Raw genomic sequence first — 19,952 nt, 5'->3', positions numbered from 1 at the left:
CCCCTAAAGAATATTAAAACAATTACAAACAAATTGTCATTTTAAACAATTCTATTTCATGGTTTGCTGCTCCTTGTTAAAATATCCAACAGTGCTCTCAGCATGAAGCACTGTAGCATGAATAACAAACATTAAGTACACAGAACTACACGGACAGTATCATAATACATAACCACTCTAGAACAATCCCATAAACTCCCAAGAACCATAACTCTCAGAGCTGCACAGATTTCCTTTACTGAGTATTAAGCGACTGGAACTAGAGATATAATTTGTTTTGTTTTTTTGTTTTTACCTGTGTGATGTAAGAAATATAGCAATGTAACATACAATGCAGAAGTACCATTTCATACTAGATATTATAATCAGTAATAAATTATTATTATTTTTTTCATGGTTTTATGGTTTTATTCACTATCTACATTTCAGTGCAATTTTTTGTAAAATTCCTAAAAATATACCTCTTATTTATGAAGACTGCCAAGCCTAGATTGGGGATATATTTTATGCTGCATGATGCTTCGAAAGACACTTGCTTTTATAATATTAGCCCAGAACGAGCTTGGTTGACTTATTTATCTGAACTTTATGTATTATTTTTAATTAAAATTTCTAGTTTTAAATCGTTTATATTTGTGTAGTGGCCGGGGAAAACCATTCACATTTTTCACTGTATATAGTTCTGAAAATGTTTCCTGAACCGAAATATGTTTCTATTTTGCTTTAGTTTCAACCACAAGTGAAGTCTTTCCATTATAAAATCCCAAAAGAGTTGCATTTAAAGACTGTGTTCTGATCACAGCTTAGGAGCATCATGGATATTTTGACAATCTGTATCCGATTACAAACTGATTTGGTTAGGCTGATTCACGATGTTTCACGATGGCATGTAACTGATCAACAAATGTTCACTGTGTGAGGAAATCACACTTACATAGTTAACGAGGTTTTAGACATCTTTAGTCAGCCTTACTGTTTTTCCTGTTGCATTTGTTGAGCCAACTCCTTACACAATATTATCTTTGAAGGAAGATCACCTAGACAAGATTAAAAAGAAAAAGAAAATAATTTCCATCACTTGAGTGATATACAATTATAGTTTCGTAAAAAAGTGTCAGCGTATGTTATAGGTAGAACAAATCGAGATTTTTTTGTTGTCTTTTGTTGCCAGAATTCGGTCACAGCAACCTCCGATGGGTTTTCCCAGACCACCACACATTTACAATGAAACCTGATTAAAATAATGAAATAAACCTGTAAAAGAAAATGGATCTTACCAAATCACTTAAAAATCTTAAAATAAGGAAATATATATATATATATATATATATATATATATATATATATATATATATATATATATATATATATATATATATATATATATATATATATATATAAAACAACCCAACTCCTGGTGTCTTTTATGCTTCATGAGCAAGTAGAATAATATAATGGCCTGTGCAATAAATAATTTCCACAGATCAATCTTTACTCTGCTGCAGGATCATTTAGAGGACTCTTAATCCTTGCAACAGCAATATTTTCAGTTTTAAGAAAGTATTTTTTATTCAAATTCATAACTTGTGCTCAGTTCTCCATTATGGGCCAGAGGTTGACCATGCTAATGTGCTCATTTTTGATTCAGTGTAGTAAAGAGGTTTGGGGTATGGGGCTTTGCACTTCTAACGATATTACAAGTCCAACAGAGCTGCATCAGATGTCGCTGTTGGACTGTGTGCATTCAGCCTTAGGGTTTAAATGCCCTGCATGTGATCTCCGCTTTGATCCCTCTCCCTGCATGCTCTGCTTTTCCTCTGTCATGGCTCCCTTGCTGTGCTGCACTACTTAAATATGAATGGATGTCACAGACTTATTAAAGGGAGTCCTCTCTTTGGGTCCTCACAGATCAGAGTGATGAAACTTTCACTACACTGGGATCTGTACATAGCTTAAGTGTGTGTTTATGCAACATTACCGGTTTAACTGTGTGTTCTGAGGGTAATAAGTAACCTTATTCCACAGTGCCTTTGAATTCTTGATTCTGATTGGTCAGAAAGTGTTGAGTAATTTTCTGTAGTACAGTCCGTGTTCTCATTATAATACGTTATCTTTTCCAAAGTAACGGCTAATTCACAGGGACTTGGCAGACGCTACACAAAAATGCATTTAAAAACACGTGTAATCATAGAGATTGTGAAGTTTTCTTTAAGGAGATGTTTATTTAGCATTTTTGGAAGGTGTCAGCACTTGTCCAATGTTCAGCACTTAAAAGGTGTCATTTTAAGTTTTCCAACACGTCTTTAAGATAGTTTGGTGTTCCCATTTCTCAGTAGTGTGACAAGGTGTGGTTTTTTTTGTCTCATTAACTTGAAGTGACAATTAAAATAGAGGCAAGGACTGTTTATAGCTGCTATAATAAGTAGAGGTGATGTGAGTCTAACTAACTTGTTGGACAACATTAAATGTCACTGTAAAAATGTATAAAATGTACAACGTGAGCAAAAATACTTATTGCTATCAATTCGCTGTGGTATAAAAGGACTGAGACATTTTGCGATGTACTGTGAGTGGAAAATGATCAACTTCGGGCTGCATTTCACCTTCCTGTTGCTTTATTCCTTGCTTCATATGTTTGTCAGATACAGAGTTTAGACAGTGGGTGAGGATGGAAAGAGATGGCTCCCAAACAATCGCTTTGTAGTCTTGTGATCATAATATATGATGTTTTTTTTTTTTACGTTAGTGTTGTGTGCATCTGGTCTATTTCTCGACTTATAAAGGAGGTCAAGGCATGATTATAAAAACTGGATTAACATTTAAAAATCAGTGGACTTCAAAAACTTGTAGACAGAAAATTAAATCCTGTGTGTGTGTGTGTGAGCGAGTTTATTAAATTGGCTGCACTATATATGGCTCTTTTAAAACCTCCTGTCTCCTTTCATGCCTTGAGACCCCTTTCGTCCACAAGTTGTGACTGTTGAACACATACACAACTTGTCTGTGCTTCTCTCTTTGCCTGTGTGTGTGTGTGTGTGTGTGTGCGCGTGTGTATTTTCACTACCACCCAGGTCTAAAGACCATTGTCGGCGCCTTGATCCAGTCAGTGAAGAAGCTGTCGGATGTGATGATCCTCACTGTGTTCTGTCTCAGCGTGTTCGCCCTAATCGGCCTGCAACTCTTCATGGGGAACCTGCGGCACAAGTGTGTCATCTGGCCCATCAACATCACTGAGTTATACCAGGCCAACGGCAGCCACACCTTCAACTGGAACGAGTACATCATGAACGAGAGTGAGAGAAGCATCCTCAACCAGATGCTCTAACAGCTCTAACATATTCATTTATCTATTCACTTTTACCTACCCTTTAGTTAGATTTGAAAATTTTCACACCTCCTGGTTTATTTGTTGATTTGAAGTGAAACTTGATACTCTTGGTTTGTTTTCTCAATACATGTAATTAAATGTACTAAAAAGAAAAATACGTTGACTGAGGAGCATGTAGGGCTGGAAACGCTTTCATTCATTGCTCAGAAAGCAAACCTTTGCCAAGTGCACAGAAATAATACGCATAGTGCATAGAAATAACCAAAGTCATACAAATCACCCGAGCACAAAGAGCAAGAAGCGTCACTTTGTGTGGCTGAATCAATAATGAATTCAGGATTTAATTACTTTCTTACTGCGTTTGATCGGAACCAGACCGAGACCGCCACGCTCAGATAGTCTTGAACTAGTTGTTTTGCTATGTTCTCACCTGTCTAAACAAGTTGCACCAAAGAGGAAAACACACCAGGGTTCGATTCAAACGGACTAAACATTGCATATGTGAAACAAAAATGCTAACATAAAAGGGTATACAAAAACTTTTGACTGACACTATATGTTAAGATGACTTTCATTCAAATAAATAAATAAATAAACAAACAAGGAAGCAAATCTTATGTTGATGTAGACAAATTTGATTACGTTTTTTTTGTTGTTTTTTTTTTTTTTTTGCAAAACACAAAAGCATAAATGTCAACCCTAACTCAAACCTTGACTTCCAAAAGTTTAGCATGACTTTAATTTAAAGACCTGATTTATAATTTAATTTGAAGCATTTACTTTTTTTTTTTTTTTAACTTCTAAATACTTTTGCACATTTAGGAATATGGACATTTCACTACTTTTAATCTGTGTGAGCTTTGACAAAATATCAATACTGATCATTTTACTTTTTAACGATACATTTTCTATGCTTTTTCCACCCATGTGTACTACTACAACCTGATCCTGGATTGAAATTCATTCCATCCTGATCTTTCGTATTTTCTTCCAGTCCTGATTCAATTATAGTCATTTTTGAATGTAAGAAAAGAAATGGACTAAAGGCCAGTAACCTGGAAAACACTTGGAATTAACTGGAGCTGTTTCTCTGTTTGTCACCAGCTAATTTCTACAAACTCCCTGGCAGCCTGGATGCTCTGTTATGTGGGAACGGCTCTGATGCTGGGTGAGTTTATCTGCAGTCTCTTTCTCTAAAGCCAGCACAACATATCAGCTTAAATAATATTAAAGATGGTTCAGCAAAGGAAGCAACTATCCTGGAAGTGCTGCTTCTTATTTAAATAACTCTGTGTGCTGGTAGGAATCCTGCAGTCTTATTGCGTGTTATGTGTGTTTCTGGTGGTTAGTCGTTGTCCTGAAGGCTACACATGTATGAAGGCTGGACGCAATCCAAACTACGGCTACACCAGCTTTGACAGCTTTGGCTGGGCTTTTCTTGCTCTTTTTCGCCTCATGACACAGGACTTCTGGGAGAACTTGTACATGCTGGTGAGTGTGCATCATATTGTCTTGAATTAGGGCTGCACACTATATTATTTTTTCATTGTTATGACAGTTTTATTCTTGGCAGTACTGACATCTCATTGCGATATGCAGTAAGCATTTTCATGATGTTCCGTGAGTGATCTTGGTTTTCAACGTGTGGCAATATAATCATAGTAAGTTATTTTTGTCCATGTAACACAGCACTATTGAATTCTCGAATCTGATTGGTCAGAAGGTCTTGATTCATTTTCTATAACAGCACAGCTCAGAGAGTTATATTGTCTAATGTAACGTTTTCCATAGTAACAGTTATTTCACACCGTCTAGTGTAGCAGACACTCCACATAATGTAAAACTAAAAATAATAACAGTTAAAAGTTATTCCACAAAGAAAATGTACAGGGTGTCCCAAAATCTCCATACATTAGGGGACTGTTTGCCAGCACCACTCCGGTTGCGTCTTCGTCAGTGGATGTTTGTGGATGTCCACTTCTCGGTCGGTCTGCGACACTTCCAGTCCTTTTGAATTTGTTAAAAGTTTGGCAGCAGTGTCATGTGTGATGTTCTTGCCATATTTCCTGCTAAAGTCCATCTCAACCTTGCGACAGCTTCTCGATCCAGCCATAAGAATGATCTCAATATGTTCTTCTTATGTCAATTTTGCCATTCTTAAAGGCTATCTGACACAAATATATAATATAAACTAAGTATGAAGACATTTGGACGACATTTTGCTTAAAAGTGTTAATTTCCCCCATGTAAGGAGACTTCTGGGACACCCAGTATAATCTTAGAAATTGTAAAGCGTTCTGTGATGAGATGTTTATTTAAGGAAGGAGTCTCTAGTGTCAGGACTTTGCAGCAGTCAGGAAGTTTTCAACCACACAAGCATTTTCATTTCAGGACAGATGAAGTAGCGTTTTGTGGTTGCTCTGTAACATGACAAGTCGAGTGTATGTATTTTTTTGCCTTCTTTTTCTTGTTTCTTATTCTTTCTTTTGTGGATGTTCCACAACATTATTAAGTATAAATGGATAAAAAGTATGATGCATCAATCTTTAATGCCTGAAAACCATAATCATGGCTGTGGTATAAGTGGGATGAAATACATTCTGACATACTGTTATTGGAAAATAATCCAATTCTGGGTGGTAACAGAATTCTTCATACTGCTCCATCATTGATTATTTTCCTACAACAGCATGCTTTTGAATATATTTGATAAAAAAAAAACTATTTTTATTTTTATTTTACATTCCAGCAAACACGTACTGCTTTGTAGAGCAAAGGCAGAAAACTTGTTATTTTGAGCATTTACATGCTCTATTGTTTTTATGACTTGCTACGTAAAATGAAAATATGCAAATCATTTCAAAAATGTTTTGAGATCAAATAGAAATGTGCAATATTTATTTTATGTAGGTTTCTTTGCTGGTGAAACAACACGTACCGTCAGTTTCCTTCCTCCGCCCACTTTCCTTTCTTTCTTTTCACATTCCTTAAATAGTTCTGTGAAACACTCTAAATTGGATTATATGTAGCAGTGGGTCTGAGCTGCTGTAGCTCTGTGTGTTCAGCCATGGTGCTGAGTGGAACGTTGTAGGCTGCTCTGTAATGGCTGAAACACTTTAGAATACAGGAGCGACCGGGAAAAGGCATGAAATATTAACTTGCGGATTACAGCACGGCAGACTGATGAGAAATGACTCCCGGATGGGAGCACATAGCCTACCCTATTTTTGTCACGAGCTTTGAATCTTATGTTTTTAATATTTGCTCACTTTCATGTCATGCTCATCGCTGGCCCACTGCTTCTCTGTACGGCACGGGGCTATATTTACACACACTCACCTCCGAATAATGCAGCTGTTATAGTCTTATCTTTTGCAGTATGTCTGGGTTTGGAGTTTCCATTTTGAACTCGATTACTCGAATATTTCTTTCTTCTGGAATGTCTTGATGCACATGAAGCCACCTCAAAACCTCAATAATTCGTGTATTTTTTATTAATTAGAGTGAAGACGGTTTGTGGTGGATGTGATTGTAACAGTTCTCTAAATGGCTTCAGTCATCTGAGCTTAAAGTGTTTTTTCGTCTGGAAAAAGTCCTCTATAGAGGATTCCTCTAGCAGAATTATTTCTTAAATGCTGCATCTTTATTCATTGTTACAGCCCGCTTGTTAGCTGCAGAGTTTCACTGATCTTACTGTATACATATGTGCCAATATTTCATGAAATAGATTTATTTGGTATATGGAACTATAGAATAAGCATTTTATGAGGCATGTGATGAGCTTCATGTCCGTTGATGAGCCTTGAGGTTATCCTTCTTGACTGATGCTGAATGAGGAAACAGATATCCAAGATATTTGAGATCCTTGACCTATAATGTCCCATTATAACAGTACTTAGTGACATTTCCACATGATCAAAACCAGATCATCTTAAACGTTCCACATTAATATCTCTTACTATTGACAAAGAGACAGTGTTACTTAACTGGAAAGAGAAAACGAAAATATCCATAAAACATTGTCCTTATCCTCTTATCAGATCAGTAAAATCCAGTAATAATATTACACCAATCAAAGAATCCTGGTCTTCTTCATTCTTCTTCTTCTTCTTCTTTTTTAAAATTTTTTTTTTATAAAAGCTTGAAAGCTTATCCTTTTTGTTTTTATAATACACCGAGAGACAATCATTCTTTTTTTTTATATATTTCTTATAATACCTTGAGATCCTTCTTATTTTTTAATTTTATTTTTTCTTTTGTACTGTTAGGAAAAGGGGGAGGGGAGAAGGCTGAAAATGAAATAAAGAAATCTGTACTTATACTGGCTCTTACACCTCTACTCTGTGCACTTTGCTCCTCTAGCACATAATTAAAAATCTTGCATGGTAGCACTACTTGTATTGTTCTCCGCTTGATATATTGCTTTACTTGTATTTCCTCATTTGTAAGTCGCTTTTGATAAAAGCATCTGCTATTGAATAATTGTAAATGTAACTGGGTAAAAGCATAAAAGCATCATTAAAAGCCAGAGAACCTGGTGTGAAAAGGTGAATGAGTGTATAGGTGTCTGAGATCAGCTTCACCACAGTTTAGGCCACATCCTCTCTGTGCAATATGACAGATGTATGTTTTTACACTGAGAGCATTTGAAAGTAGGTCAGATGGTGAATCAGCATAACAAAAAGGATCTTGGCTTCTCAAAGGGCAGGTTCGGATTTTTTAAAATGCATTTTTACCGTTGGTTCCCAATATAGATATAGTCCACCTTGCTGTTATAATAATCTCCATTCTTCTGGGAAGGCTTTCCACTAGATTTTGGAGCATATCTGTGGGGATTTGTGCTCATTCAGTCACAAGAGCATTAGTGAGGTCAGGCACTGATGTTGGGTGAGGGCGCCTGAGGTGCAGTTGGAGTTCCAGTTCATTCCTAAGGTGGTCAGTGGGGTTGAGATCAGGGCTTTGCACAGGCCACTTGAGTTCTTCCATCCCAACCTTGGCACACCATGTCTTCATGGAGCTCGCTTTGTGCACAGGGGCATTGTCATGCTGGAACAGGTTTGAGCCACTTAGTTCCAGTGAAGGGAAATTGTAATGCTACAGCATACAAAGACATTCTAGACAATTGTGTTTTTCACAAACTTTGTGGCAACAGTTTGGGAAAGAACAACATACATATATGGTTCTGGTAGTCATGTGTCCATGTAAATTTTGGCCAGTTGGTGGATTTAAAATGCAGGAACTTCAATATAAATGAATACTAGCCAAATCACTATATGCTAACTGCTTAGGTTTTCCACCAAACACCAAAACATATTTGGTACTGGAATAAACTTTTTGCACTTATTTGCATTATACAGACTCTACGAGCAGCAGGGAAGACCTACATGATCTTTTTCGTGCTGGTGATCTTCGTGGGCTCGTTCTACCTGGTCAATCTGATCCTGGCTGTGGTGGCCATGGCCTATGAAGAGCAGAATCAAGCCACCATGGAGGAAGCGGCTCAAAAGGAGGAGGAATTCAAAGCCATGCTGGAACAGCTTAAGAAACAGCAAGAGGAAGCCCAGGTTACTGATATTACTGCATAGTGTCCTCGCTATAGCTATAGGACTGTCCTATCACTACTACTACTAGTCATTTGTCATGGTTTGACATTTTGGGTACATATTGACTAATCCCTGGGTCGGTGACTGTTACAGGCGAATGCCATGGCCACATCAGCAGGTACGGTGTCGGAGGATGCAGCGGAGGATGATGGAGTAGAGAACCTGTCGTGTAGCTCCTCCGAGATGTCCAAACTCAGTTCCAAGAGCGCCAAGGAGCGCAGGAACCGCAAGAAGAAGTGGAAGCAGAAGGAGCAGGACAAGGAAAAAGGGGACAGCGAGAAGTTTGTCAAATCAGAATCAGATGATGGCAGCAAGAAGAGGTTCCGTTTCCCTGACAACCGCTTAGGCCGAAGGTCCTCCAGCATGAACCAGGTGAGACAGAGGACCCAAGGGTGTGTGTGTGTGTGTGTGTGTGCACGCACAGAGCTGAAATGACATTTAAAGAAACATTTGTATTTATTGTAGTGTTCACTTTTTCATCGTTTCACTATATAGGTCATAAGAGTCCATTATTTTATTAGTTTGGCATAAGACTTCCCTTCCAGCATAATTACAATGGATTAGTGCTGGAATGACATGAAAAATTTCAGAGTTCTTACATCCAATCCAATATCACGTTTATTTGCAATGTCGTCATATTTGCTTACTGCATCATGAAGAAAACATTAAATGTCATGGAACACTGCAAGCATTTCATTAATACGTTTGTATTTATTCATTTGGCACATGCTTTTATCCAGATTGTCTTGAGTTGAGATCAGGGTTAAGGGTTTTCAAGAGCCCAACAATAGCAGCAGCTCAGTCTTACTCTGATTCAAACTCACAATCTTCTGATCAGTAGTCCAGAGCCTTCACTTTTCGTCTTCAACAAATTATGGAAATAAAAAAAGAGCTATGATCGTTTATTCCTAATTGTTAAAAGATTATGAAGGCTGCTGCACAGAGAAATTTCTTTCTTGTGGCAACTCCTATAACAGTATAATCATGACATTGACTATGTTTACATGGACAGCAGTAATCTAATTATTGACCTTACTCTGAGTTAGAAAATATTGTGATTAAGGTGCTTACATGAGTCACGTTTAGAATACTCCATTCATGTTCCCGTTTTACATGTTATAGAACATAATTCGATTAACAGCACGTGTCATTATGTCACCGCGCCACACCGTCCGACGTCCCCCCAGAATTTCACGTATCAACATACAGTTGGTCTTTGTTATGGTACCGTATACAGTTTTGGATGTTTTTGTTTAAAAAATTTTACGAACACTTCAAGTCCGGTTAATTATTTGTCATGCTGTATGTGCTACTAGACAACTGCTTGAAACCATGGGCTGCGTCCCAAATCGCATACTTACCTACTATATAGTAGCCAAGATACATGTATTTCGTCTACTACAGGCCTGTAGTAGGCAAGTACACAGTTTGGGACATAGCCGTGCTCTCTTGCTTGCTGTAAAATGGTTGAACACTGCCGTGTGTGTACGTGTCCTGTCGCAAAATGCGGTGAAATCTCTCACAAAATGTTAATAGTGTGATTAAGGTGTGTAAATGTCTGTAATACACGTCGATAATGCGACTAAACCAGGAATACTCCACATGTCTTAATTCGATTTGTGTTTACTTCGAGTATGACCTTAATCGGATTAAGGTAATTAAAAAGTGCTGTTTACATGGTAGTTTCTTAATCAGAGTATTGTGTTAATCGGGTTAATATTGGATAATTGTTGTACATGTAAACGCACTGATTGATGGAATAACTATGTCAAATTACTTTTCCAAAACAAAATACTATCCCAGTTGAAAGAGGAAGAGTATTTTTGTCTTGATCTTTTACATGCTCCCTACTGAAGCTTCTTTCTGCTTCACTTCAGTCTCTCCTCAGCATCCCTGGCTCACCCTTCTTATCACGCCACAACAGCAAGAGCAGCATCTTCAGCTTCAGAGGCCGCTGCCGGGATGCAGGCTCTGAGAACGAGTTTGCAGATGACGAGCACAGCACTGTGGAGGAGTGCGATCAGAGACGCGGCTCGCTGTTTAGCCCATACCGCCGGAGCAGCTACAGCGGCTACCACGGCAAACACAACAGCACGGTGGACTGCAACGGGGTCGTATCTCTAATCGGGCCCGGTCTGGGAGGACGCCTACTGCCTGAGGTGATAATAGATAAGGCAGCTTCTGACGACAGCGTAAGGACAGCTACGAGTAGATCAGTATAGGCACGGACATCTTTCCTCTCTGAGCCTTGGCTTTCTTTTTTTCTCTGTTTTTTTCCCCTCTCCCTTTTCTAATGCATTTGACACTTTGTTTATTGGTTATTATTTTGACTTTGCTCTCTCTTTTGCCCTTTATTTGTTTTGGGTTGAAGCTCGGTTAGCTAGCTGCCTGTTGCTGCTGCCCTTGCCAGAATGAAAATATTTGCACCCAGGTAAAAACAGAAAAGTATCATTTTTGTACGCTGTTTAGTTTAGGTGCTAATTCCCACCCACTGGCATCAAGTATATCTTGAACTGCTCTGTAGCTCCCTAGGTGGTGAATCAGTATATCGTGTACATGAGTACGGGCACTGGTAAGGACCCTGGCTCGCTACACTTTGGGACAGTGATAACTCAATTTCCGTAGACATGACTACGTACTCGCATTGTAAAACGTCACCAAAAATATAAACTTGTTAGCTTAATCACACACTTTTCTCACATGGTACTTTAAGCAGGACCGTAGCCTAGCTAGTGGATTATTTAAAAAATCATTAAACACTTAAAAGTTGTTAGACTCAAGCAAACCGTATATAGAATGTCAAATAAAGTTAAAAATCGCTAACATAAATAATCATTTGAGAGCTACAATAATGATAACAAGTTACTTACATTTATAGATGAAGTTGACTGAGAGTTTGTCCCCCATTTTTATCGAGCTGAGAGGATTCAGAAAACATGACGTCATTTCCAGTAAGGGAACATAGTGAGCATCGATGCTCCCATGGTGTTTGCAGTGCATTGTGGGATTTTTTAGGGAATGAACGATTTTATGATTGTAACAGCCTTTAAAATGGCTGACTCCCTGATCAGTGCCCTGACTACTGAACTAGGGTTCTGACTGAGACGTACCCTTAGTCTCCCTCTATCACATGAGAACCAATCTGGGAGTGTGATGGCTAACACTTGCTTACAAACATGAACACTGGCTGGTTTTAAATACATAAAATTGAACAGTTAGCCTAATGTTGGCTAGCTTTCTAATAAACTTGGCTACTGGCTTACACATTATAATAACACGTTCCTTTGTTTCCAGGGTCCTATGTTCCTCAGTTCGATATTCTGTTAACACACATTAAGTAAACTATTCAAAAGGTTTTATGTTGTCAGGACTCATTTTCCTAGGTCCCTATTAACATTAATACCTTTTAACTTTAAACACCAAAGACACATTTAAATGAATAACAACGTACATTACTTTAAAGTCCATCCTTCACCTACACTTGAAATTCGTGTAAGTTATGAACTTGGAAAATTAACTAGGTTGCACATGCTGAACCCTCATTTGTGCTGCTCTAAAAATAGCTGTTAGTCTACATTCATACAGTTCATCTCCATGCATGAACAATAGTGAAATGTATACATTAAACTGATGAAATGCTATGCTGTAGCCTATAAAACACAGTAAACAGTCATAAAAGGAACAAAATGTTAAGTATGAACATGACCCAGCTCTCACTTATGATGAAGCCTAACTCCAGCTTTAAATTGCCATGTGTTCATTATGTGCTCTGTAGATCTGGGAACATACAGTAGGACCCTGGGAACATAGATACGCTCCCCATTTTAATAGTTAGCCTAACATTCTCTAGCTCGCTACTGGTTTACATTCAAACTATATTAATAGTTCACCCACTAATTGTGGTCTAACATTATATAGTATAATATTTATGCTAATGTTTAGTAGCCTGCTAGTGAACCTGTCTAATAGTTTCAGTGACATTATCCTTCCTCCAACTGCTAGCTTGCTAGCAAACCTAGTTAATCTAGCTTGCTAGTGAGCCTTGGTAATGGTTTCAACTGTATTGTAGTTATAATATTAATGTTAGCTTGCTAGCTACCCTGGTTCCTGGTTTACACACTGTAAAAGTAGCCTAGTACATTATTAGCTAGTTTTCTGGAGGCATTGTTGTCTGGTTTAAACAAAATAGTAGTTAGCCAAATGTTAGCAGATTTAACTAGCTACTAAAATTATTCTAGGTTTAACTAGCTGGCTAGTTACTAAAGTAGGAAGTGTCAGTTCTGTTTCACATGCCCATTTCTTTAAGGTACTTTAGAAACTTTAATACCTGTACCGGGTGCAAATAGACACTCAGGAAGGGGAATCTTGCTTCTGGAAGAACTGACAGTATGATATGAAACTAGCTGATCGTACATTTCCAGCAGCATTGAAAAACTGAGTTGCCACTTTATTAGTTAGTAAACCAGTTCACCTAATAATCTGGCAACCTAGTTTATATGTGCATTAAATTGCAACTGGATTAAATTGCACTAAAGTGCACAGTATATCCTGATCAATGATCAATGAGCAGAAATAAAGGACGTACATTTTTGAACATGCACGTTTCATTAGCTCTGTACAAGCATTGTGGTCTTCACGTTTGTCCTTCATTTGAACATGTTCATTTGTTCCACATCTGCATTCTTCTCCTTTGTCTCCTTCGTTATGTGTGTTTATCCATCGTGTGGTATGTACATAAATGTGTAAATATGTTTCACTGTCCTTCCCTACGTCTTCAAATGATCTCCTGCGTATCGTTTTTAATATATGAAACTGAAATGCATTTTTGAATGCATTAATGGAAGATGGACATTAAGATCTCACTTCTGCATATGAGCACTTAGGCCATTTTAACCATCACTTTGGTGTTTTAGGAGATTCCCACTGTGTGTCCAAGATGAACAGTAATGCACATCCTGTCTGCTTTATCAGGCTTTAGATCACATAATTGTCTGTTATTGTGTGTGTGTGTGTGTGTGTGTGTGTGTGTGTGTGTGTCTGTGTAAGAGACACAGGCTGTATAAATCAGACAGCCTCCGTATCTGATCGTTCTGTCACACATTCTGCCTCACTCACATCTCGTTTGAAACTGGGGACAAAAACAAGAGCTTCGTTCTCTTTCCATAATTTCAGTTTCTCTTTTGTTTCTTTATCTTTTCTTTTCTATATATCATTGATTTTGAAACCCACTTTGAATGGACAATTGTCTTCTACCGCTCCTGACTGTAGCTAGCATGGTAGTTTGCCGTTCTTACGAATCTCTGAGAGCCCTTGTGTACCTACTGTAAATGCAGCATGAAAACGGACTGATGGATTATGGTGTCTATAATTTTTTTTCCCTCTTTGACTCTTATGACTCTGAGTGCATGCTGATGCACGCTAACTGCTGCCTCTCCAGCATCCTGGATAGTGCAATAACACGCAGCCTTCACAGATGGGGAGAGAGTAAAGCTAAATTGTGCTTTAGTGGACTGATTTAATTAACTGGTGATTTAACAGCCTTCGAGTGCAGCTTCCAGACAAGGCTGTGCGTCATTGTGAAGAATCTCTGTAAAAGCAAAATCAAATATCTTTAGCTCTCCTTTTCTTCCCTGTTGAAGCCTGCATGTTTTTGCTCTTAACTGTATTTTTTGACTGACTTTTCTGATAATGACAACCCCTTTCCTCTGCTCCTGTGATGCACTTCAGACTGTGGTTTCTGAATGCTTTCAATTTAACCTCAATGTTTTTTCCTCTTGACAGCCAACCACTGACATTGAGATCAAGAAGAAACTCTCAGGCTCTTTAATGGTTTCTATGGACCAACTCAATGCTTCTTTTGGGCACAAAGAGCGAGCGAACAGCGTCATGAGTGTCACCAATACATTAGTAGAGGGTAGTCTTTCTTAATTTGTTCTCTTACACTACATTTACACTTGCAAGTGAGAAGTCACTCATGTCATTTGTAGTTTGTCTCTTGTGGACGTGTAGTGGACATGACCTGTCCAGTGTTTTTTTTTTCTTCTTCCTGATGATAATATATAACCTTCTACCTGATATAATCACTTGAAATAAGTTTAATAAAATGTAGGGTCACTTTAAAAAAATAATACATGAAAAAAAGAAACCACAGAATGATGAAGAATCTGATTTTTATATCTCATCTTTTTGGTTTAAAGAACTGGAGGAATCGCAGAGAAACTGTCCACCATGCTGGTACAAGTTTGCCAACACTTACCTTATCTGGGAATGCTGCCCCATATGGCTGAAGATCAAGGAGATTGTTAACCTGATCGTGATGGACCCCTTTGTAGACTTGGCTATCACCATATGCATCGTTCTCAACACTCTGTTCATGGCCATGGAGCATTACCCGACGACGGACCAATTTGATCACGTGTTGACTGTGGGCAACCTGGTGAGAATCATAAATCCAGCTTTTACTGTTCTTCATTCATCTTGAAGCATATTATTTAGTAACTATAGTGAGACTAATGTGAAAGGGCAAATGTTTGCATCCCCCATGGTTTCTGGGTGAAAAAAAAAGCTAAAGAGAATATAAAGAAGAAGAAAAAAGTTAATGCAGTAAAAAAATCAACAGAAAACATTTCGAAAAGAAGCTTTGTCATGGTCTTTACCGTGTCCAGAACAGATCTGCTGGAGGCAGTAAGTGGCATTTAGCATAACAAATATGTAAAGAAAAATGGGCAAAGTTTGGCCAAACAGTCTGACAGTGAACAAGGCTTCAAGAGGCTGAACACTACATCTAATAATACAAGACGCAGTTACAAATGGAAAGGGTGGTCGTCAAAGTTATTATACCACAGTACTGTTGAATTTTGTAATCTCTAATCTCTAATTGGACATGTTTATATTAATTCAGTTATTGTTTCTGTAGTAGTGACTAATTTGCAGGGACTAGGATGGCAGACCTGCCATATAATCTATGATTTATAATAAATGGATTAAAACTGTGTTGTTATTTAACAAAATAATATGATAGTTCTAATTATATGCAGTATACGGTGGAGGTTTCTGTAAGGCGTAAGATGTTTATTTATGGAAGGAGTCTCCAGTGTCAACGCTTTGTAATGGTTAATAGGTTTGTATGTTACTGGTGAGGAAATAACAGTTTATAGCTGTGAATAATACATAATAACTGGAATGAACATATTTCAATGTTCCGTAGGATTGAATAAACCTATTAGTGAATAAAGGCATAATGTGTTGACCTCTAATAAAAAATGTAATTACTGGGATATTGATGTGGTAGATGAGGAAGAAAACATTTTGAGGTGTGATGTTATGGGAAAATAATCAATTTCATTTCTCTCATACACACACACGTCCTCTCCTCCCTGCCGTACTCTGATTGAGAGACATTGCTATAGTCTGAGGCAGTGGGATGAGGCCTGCATTAATATTTCATGTTGCCTGATCGATGAGCAGCTCTAAAATGGTACCTAATATTAAAATCAGCGCAGGTTCCTGATTCAATCTCATTGAATAAAATGACTTATAGATCAAAGACACAACCTGCCTATATGTTACATGACCTTTCGACCTTTACACAGTGTCAGTTTGGCAAACATCCCAATTGAGCAGCTGCCACACATTTTTAAACCATCTGACATGAGCCGAGGGCAGTTTAGTTGATGTCTGATGATCTTATAGAGTGTAGATTGATGTTGATGATTATTCGAATATTAGTTTCTCTCAAGCTAGTAGCTTAATATTAGGTTTCACTTGCTGCTTGTGCACAGCTGTTTGGAAGTTTCTGATGCATGGGATCAGGTTGTTCCAGGCCAGAGGAAGTGTGACTCATGCATCTTGGCCAAGCTCAAGCCTCCTGCAGCCTGCTAGGGCAGGAAGATTTATTACTGATGTCACAGTGTCCTCTGATTACTTCGCGGCACCCTCTTTGCTAATATGCGCTGAGTAAAACGTCTGGGATGTGCATGACTTAAGGGCTCGTTATACCTCATTAGGACTGCTACTGAGAGCTGACTGAAAGCGCCAAGCTTACGTAGTCTTTCAGAATAGTAGGAGCATCTTAGCTGTCCATCAAAGAAGTCGTGATAAGTGAAAGTGCATGTTTTATTGTTCATTCAAATAAAATAGCAGGATGCTTTGACTGAGATGAGGATGCTGAGGATTAGACAGAATCACATTGTCTAATAGCTAATGTTTACTCGAAAGCAAGATGCAAGGCTTTTGGATTTCTACCAATTAAAGCAGAGCACTTACTGTATACAACACAAAATTGTTATGATACAAACTTGAATGGGAACATTGATCCTGTATGAACAGCTAAACTGCACTGACTTCAGCTCACCAACTTGTTAAGTAAGGACAGGGCATGCAGTTATAGGAAAATAATCAATGATGGGGTGATGTGATACCACCGCAAAATTGCCAACACTTCCAATTTTGTATTAAATATAGAACAAGGTCATATCTTTTATCTGTTTATAGTTATGTTTAATTATGTAATTACAAATTCTGCAAAACAAGCCACTTATGCTGTACTGTATATAAACAGTCGTTCCCTCACCAGCCTTTCTTTTTCCTCCTCTTTGACAATTTAATAAGAAACTTGTCATGTTACAGATAAATCGCAAATCCCTCCGGCCTGATGACTTTCCCTTGTCTGAAAACTTAGTTACAAGTTTACCTCTGACTGTTACAAAGCACTGACAATGGAGACTCCTTCCAAAAATGCAAAAAAAAAAAGAAGGTGTCCTCACAGAAATTACACATCTTTTTTTTTTAATCTGCTGGTACATAACATATATATATATATATATATATATATATATATATATATATATATATATATATATATATATATATATATACCCAGCAAAAAATTAACGTTCCTCTCAGATTCAACTGATTTATTTCCAGCAAATTTCTTAACATGTGTAAATATTTGTATAAACATAAAAACATTCAACAACTGAGACATAAAATGAACAAGTTTCACAGACATTTGAGGAACAGAAATGGAATAATGAGTCCCTGAACAAAGGGGGGTCAATATTAAAAGGAACAGTCAGTATCTGGTGGCCTCCAGCTGCTTTAAGTACTACAGTGCATCTCATCCTCATGGACTGCACCAGATGTGTCAGTTCTTGCTGTGAGATGTTACTCCACACTTCCACCGAGGCATTTGCAAGTTCTCGATCATGTCTTGGGGTACACATGGTTACATGTAATTTTCCACTGCAAGGACGATCAGCTGTCCTTCCTATAGCACTGTCTTAGGTGTCTTACATTGCAGACATTGCAGTTTATTGCTCTGGCCACATCTGCAGTCCTCACGCCTCCCTGCAGTAGCCCTGTGGCATGTTCACGCAGGTGAGCAGGAACCCTAGACATCTTTATTCTTGTGTTTTTCAGAGTCAGTAGAAAGGTCTCTTTAGTGTCCTAAGTTATTGTAACTGTGACCTTAATCTCCTGCCGCCTGTAAACTGTTAGTGTCTTAAGGATGTAAGGGATTGTTCCACAGGTGCATGTGCAATAATAGTTTATGCTTCACTGAACAAGCATGAAAAACATCGTTTAAACCCTTTCCAATAAAGATCTGTAAAACTTATTTGGATTTTACAAAATTATCTTTAAAATTCAGTCTCCTGAAAAAGGGACGTTTCTTTTTTTGCTGAGTGTGTGTGTATATATATACATATATATATATATATATAATTGTATATTATGTAACACCTTCTGAAAACAACATTTAAGATTGCAACAGTACCTTTTTAACGCACCAGAGGTTTTGATCAAAATATAGAATAAGTGGGCCTTTATTCTGGCTTCGATCCATATAAGCCTTAATTTAATGAATGACGTAATATCAAATTATACAGCACTTCAAATCACAGATATAATAATCAGTTTGAATATATTGTGTAAATTTATTTTACTGACAACATTGTTATTAAGCTATTATACTCATTTCCTTTTTCAAACCCTCAGTTTTATTCTAAAAATTGTGATTAAGCTAATATTACACTATAAAATTGGTGCTAGTTTGGAGCCATCCATGTTTTTTAGGAAGTTGTTTATTTTCCAGGTATTCACTGGAATCTTCACAGCAGAAATGGTGGCTAAACTGGTCGCAATGGACCCATACTACTACTTCCAGGAGGGCTGGAACATCTTTGATGGCTTTATCGTGAGCCTGAGTTTGATGGAGCTTGGACTGGCTAATGTGGAGGGCCTGTCTGTGCTCAGATCATTTAGATTGGTAAACACTCACCCATCACTCTATACTGTGTGTTAGGCATGTAAAAGGCCTGGCCACAATTCATTAACTTCTGTAAATCTGAAAGCCTCATTTGCTTTCAGCCTCATCTGAAAGCAAAATGATGAATATTTTGCTTTAAAACAATTCCCCAAGCTTTTCATTCTTGATTTCATTCTTCTCTTCATTCTTATTTGCTGTTTCCTGTGCAACCCTCAGCTGCGAGTGTTTAAGCTGGCTAAGTCATGGCCCACTTTGAACATGCTGATAAAGATCATTGGGAACTCAGTGGGCGCTCTGGGGAACCTGACTCTGGTCCTGGCCATCATTGTCTTCATCTTTGCCGTGGTGGGCATGCAACTGTTTGGGAAGAGCTACAGGGACTGCGTGTGTAAGATCCATGTAGACTGCGAGCTGCCCCGTTGGCACATGAACGACTTCTTCCACTCCTTCCTAATCGTGTTCCGTGTGCTGTGTGGAGAATGGATCGAGACCATGTGGGACTGCATGGAGGTTGCGGGCCAGACCATGTGTCTCACCGTGTTTATGATGGTCATGGTCATTGGAAACTTAGTGGTAAGAGTTCAGATTTAGATGAATGACCTGCTACACTGTAACATTAATTTATTTGAAAAGCTTCCAATTAAACTGCTAAGCTTTTCTTCATGATAAAATGTGCAGTGTTTTATAGAACACATTGTTGTATAGTTACTAAATGCAGAATGTGGTATCAGGGTGGTAATTGTGTCCTGTGTGA

The 19,952-nt window shown here is 38.0% G+C and overlaps 1 protein-coding gene across 1 annotated transcript in view; it reads left to right on the top strand.

Annotated features, from left to right (window-relative positions):
• scn8aa (sodium channel, voltage gated, type VIII, alpha subunit a) overlaps positions 1-19,952 on the top strand; it is a 62,035-nt gene that overhangs the window by 19,577 nt on the left and 22,506 nt on the right. Inside the window, exons 7-16 of the mRNA XM_017487569.3 lie at positions 3,072-3,293; positions 4,433-4,496; positions 4,678-4,819; positions 8,686-8,892; positions 9,025-9,303; positions 10,809-11,123; positions 14,713-14,845; positions 15,129-15,367; positions 19,025-19,198; positions 19,415-19,771. Coding sequence (XP_017343058.1) covers positions 3,072-3,293; positions 4,433-4,496; positions 4,678-4,819; positions 8,686-8,892; positions 9,025-9,303; positions 10,809-11,123; positions 14,713-14,845; positions 15,129-15,367; positions 19,025-19,198; positions 19,415-19,771 — 2,132 coding nt within the window. The remainder of the gene's footprint in view (positions 1-3,071; positions 3,294-4,432; positions 4,497-4,677; positions 4,820-8,685; positions 8,893-9,024; positions 9,304-10,808; positions 11,124-14,712; positions 14,846-15,128; positions 15,368-19,024; positions 19,199-19,414; positions 19,772-19,952) is intronic.

Source organism: Ictalurus punctatus, chromosome 15, assembly GCF_001660625.3.
Source record: "Ictalurus punctatus breed USDA103 chromosome 15, Coco_2.0, whole genome shotgun sequence".
NCBI classification, from domain to species: Eukaryota; Metazoa; Chordata; class Actinopteri; order Siluriformes; family Ictaluridae; genus Ictalurus; species Ictalurus punctatus.
Note: the sequence above shows the minus strand (reverse complement) of the source record. Positions and strands in the feature narration are given on the sequence as shown.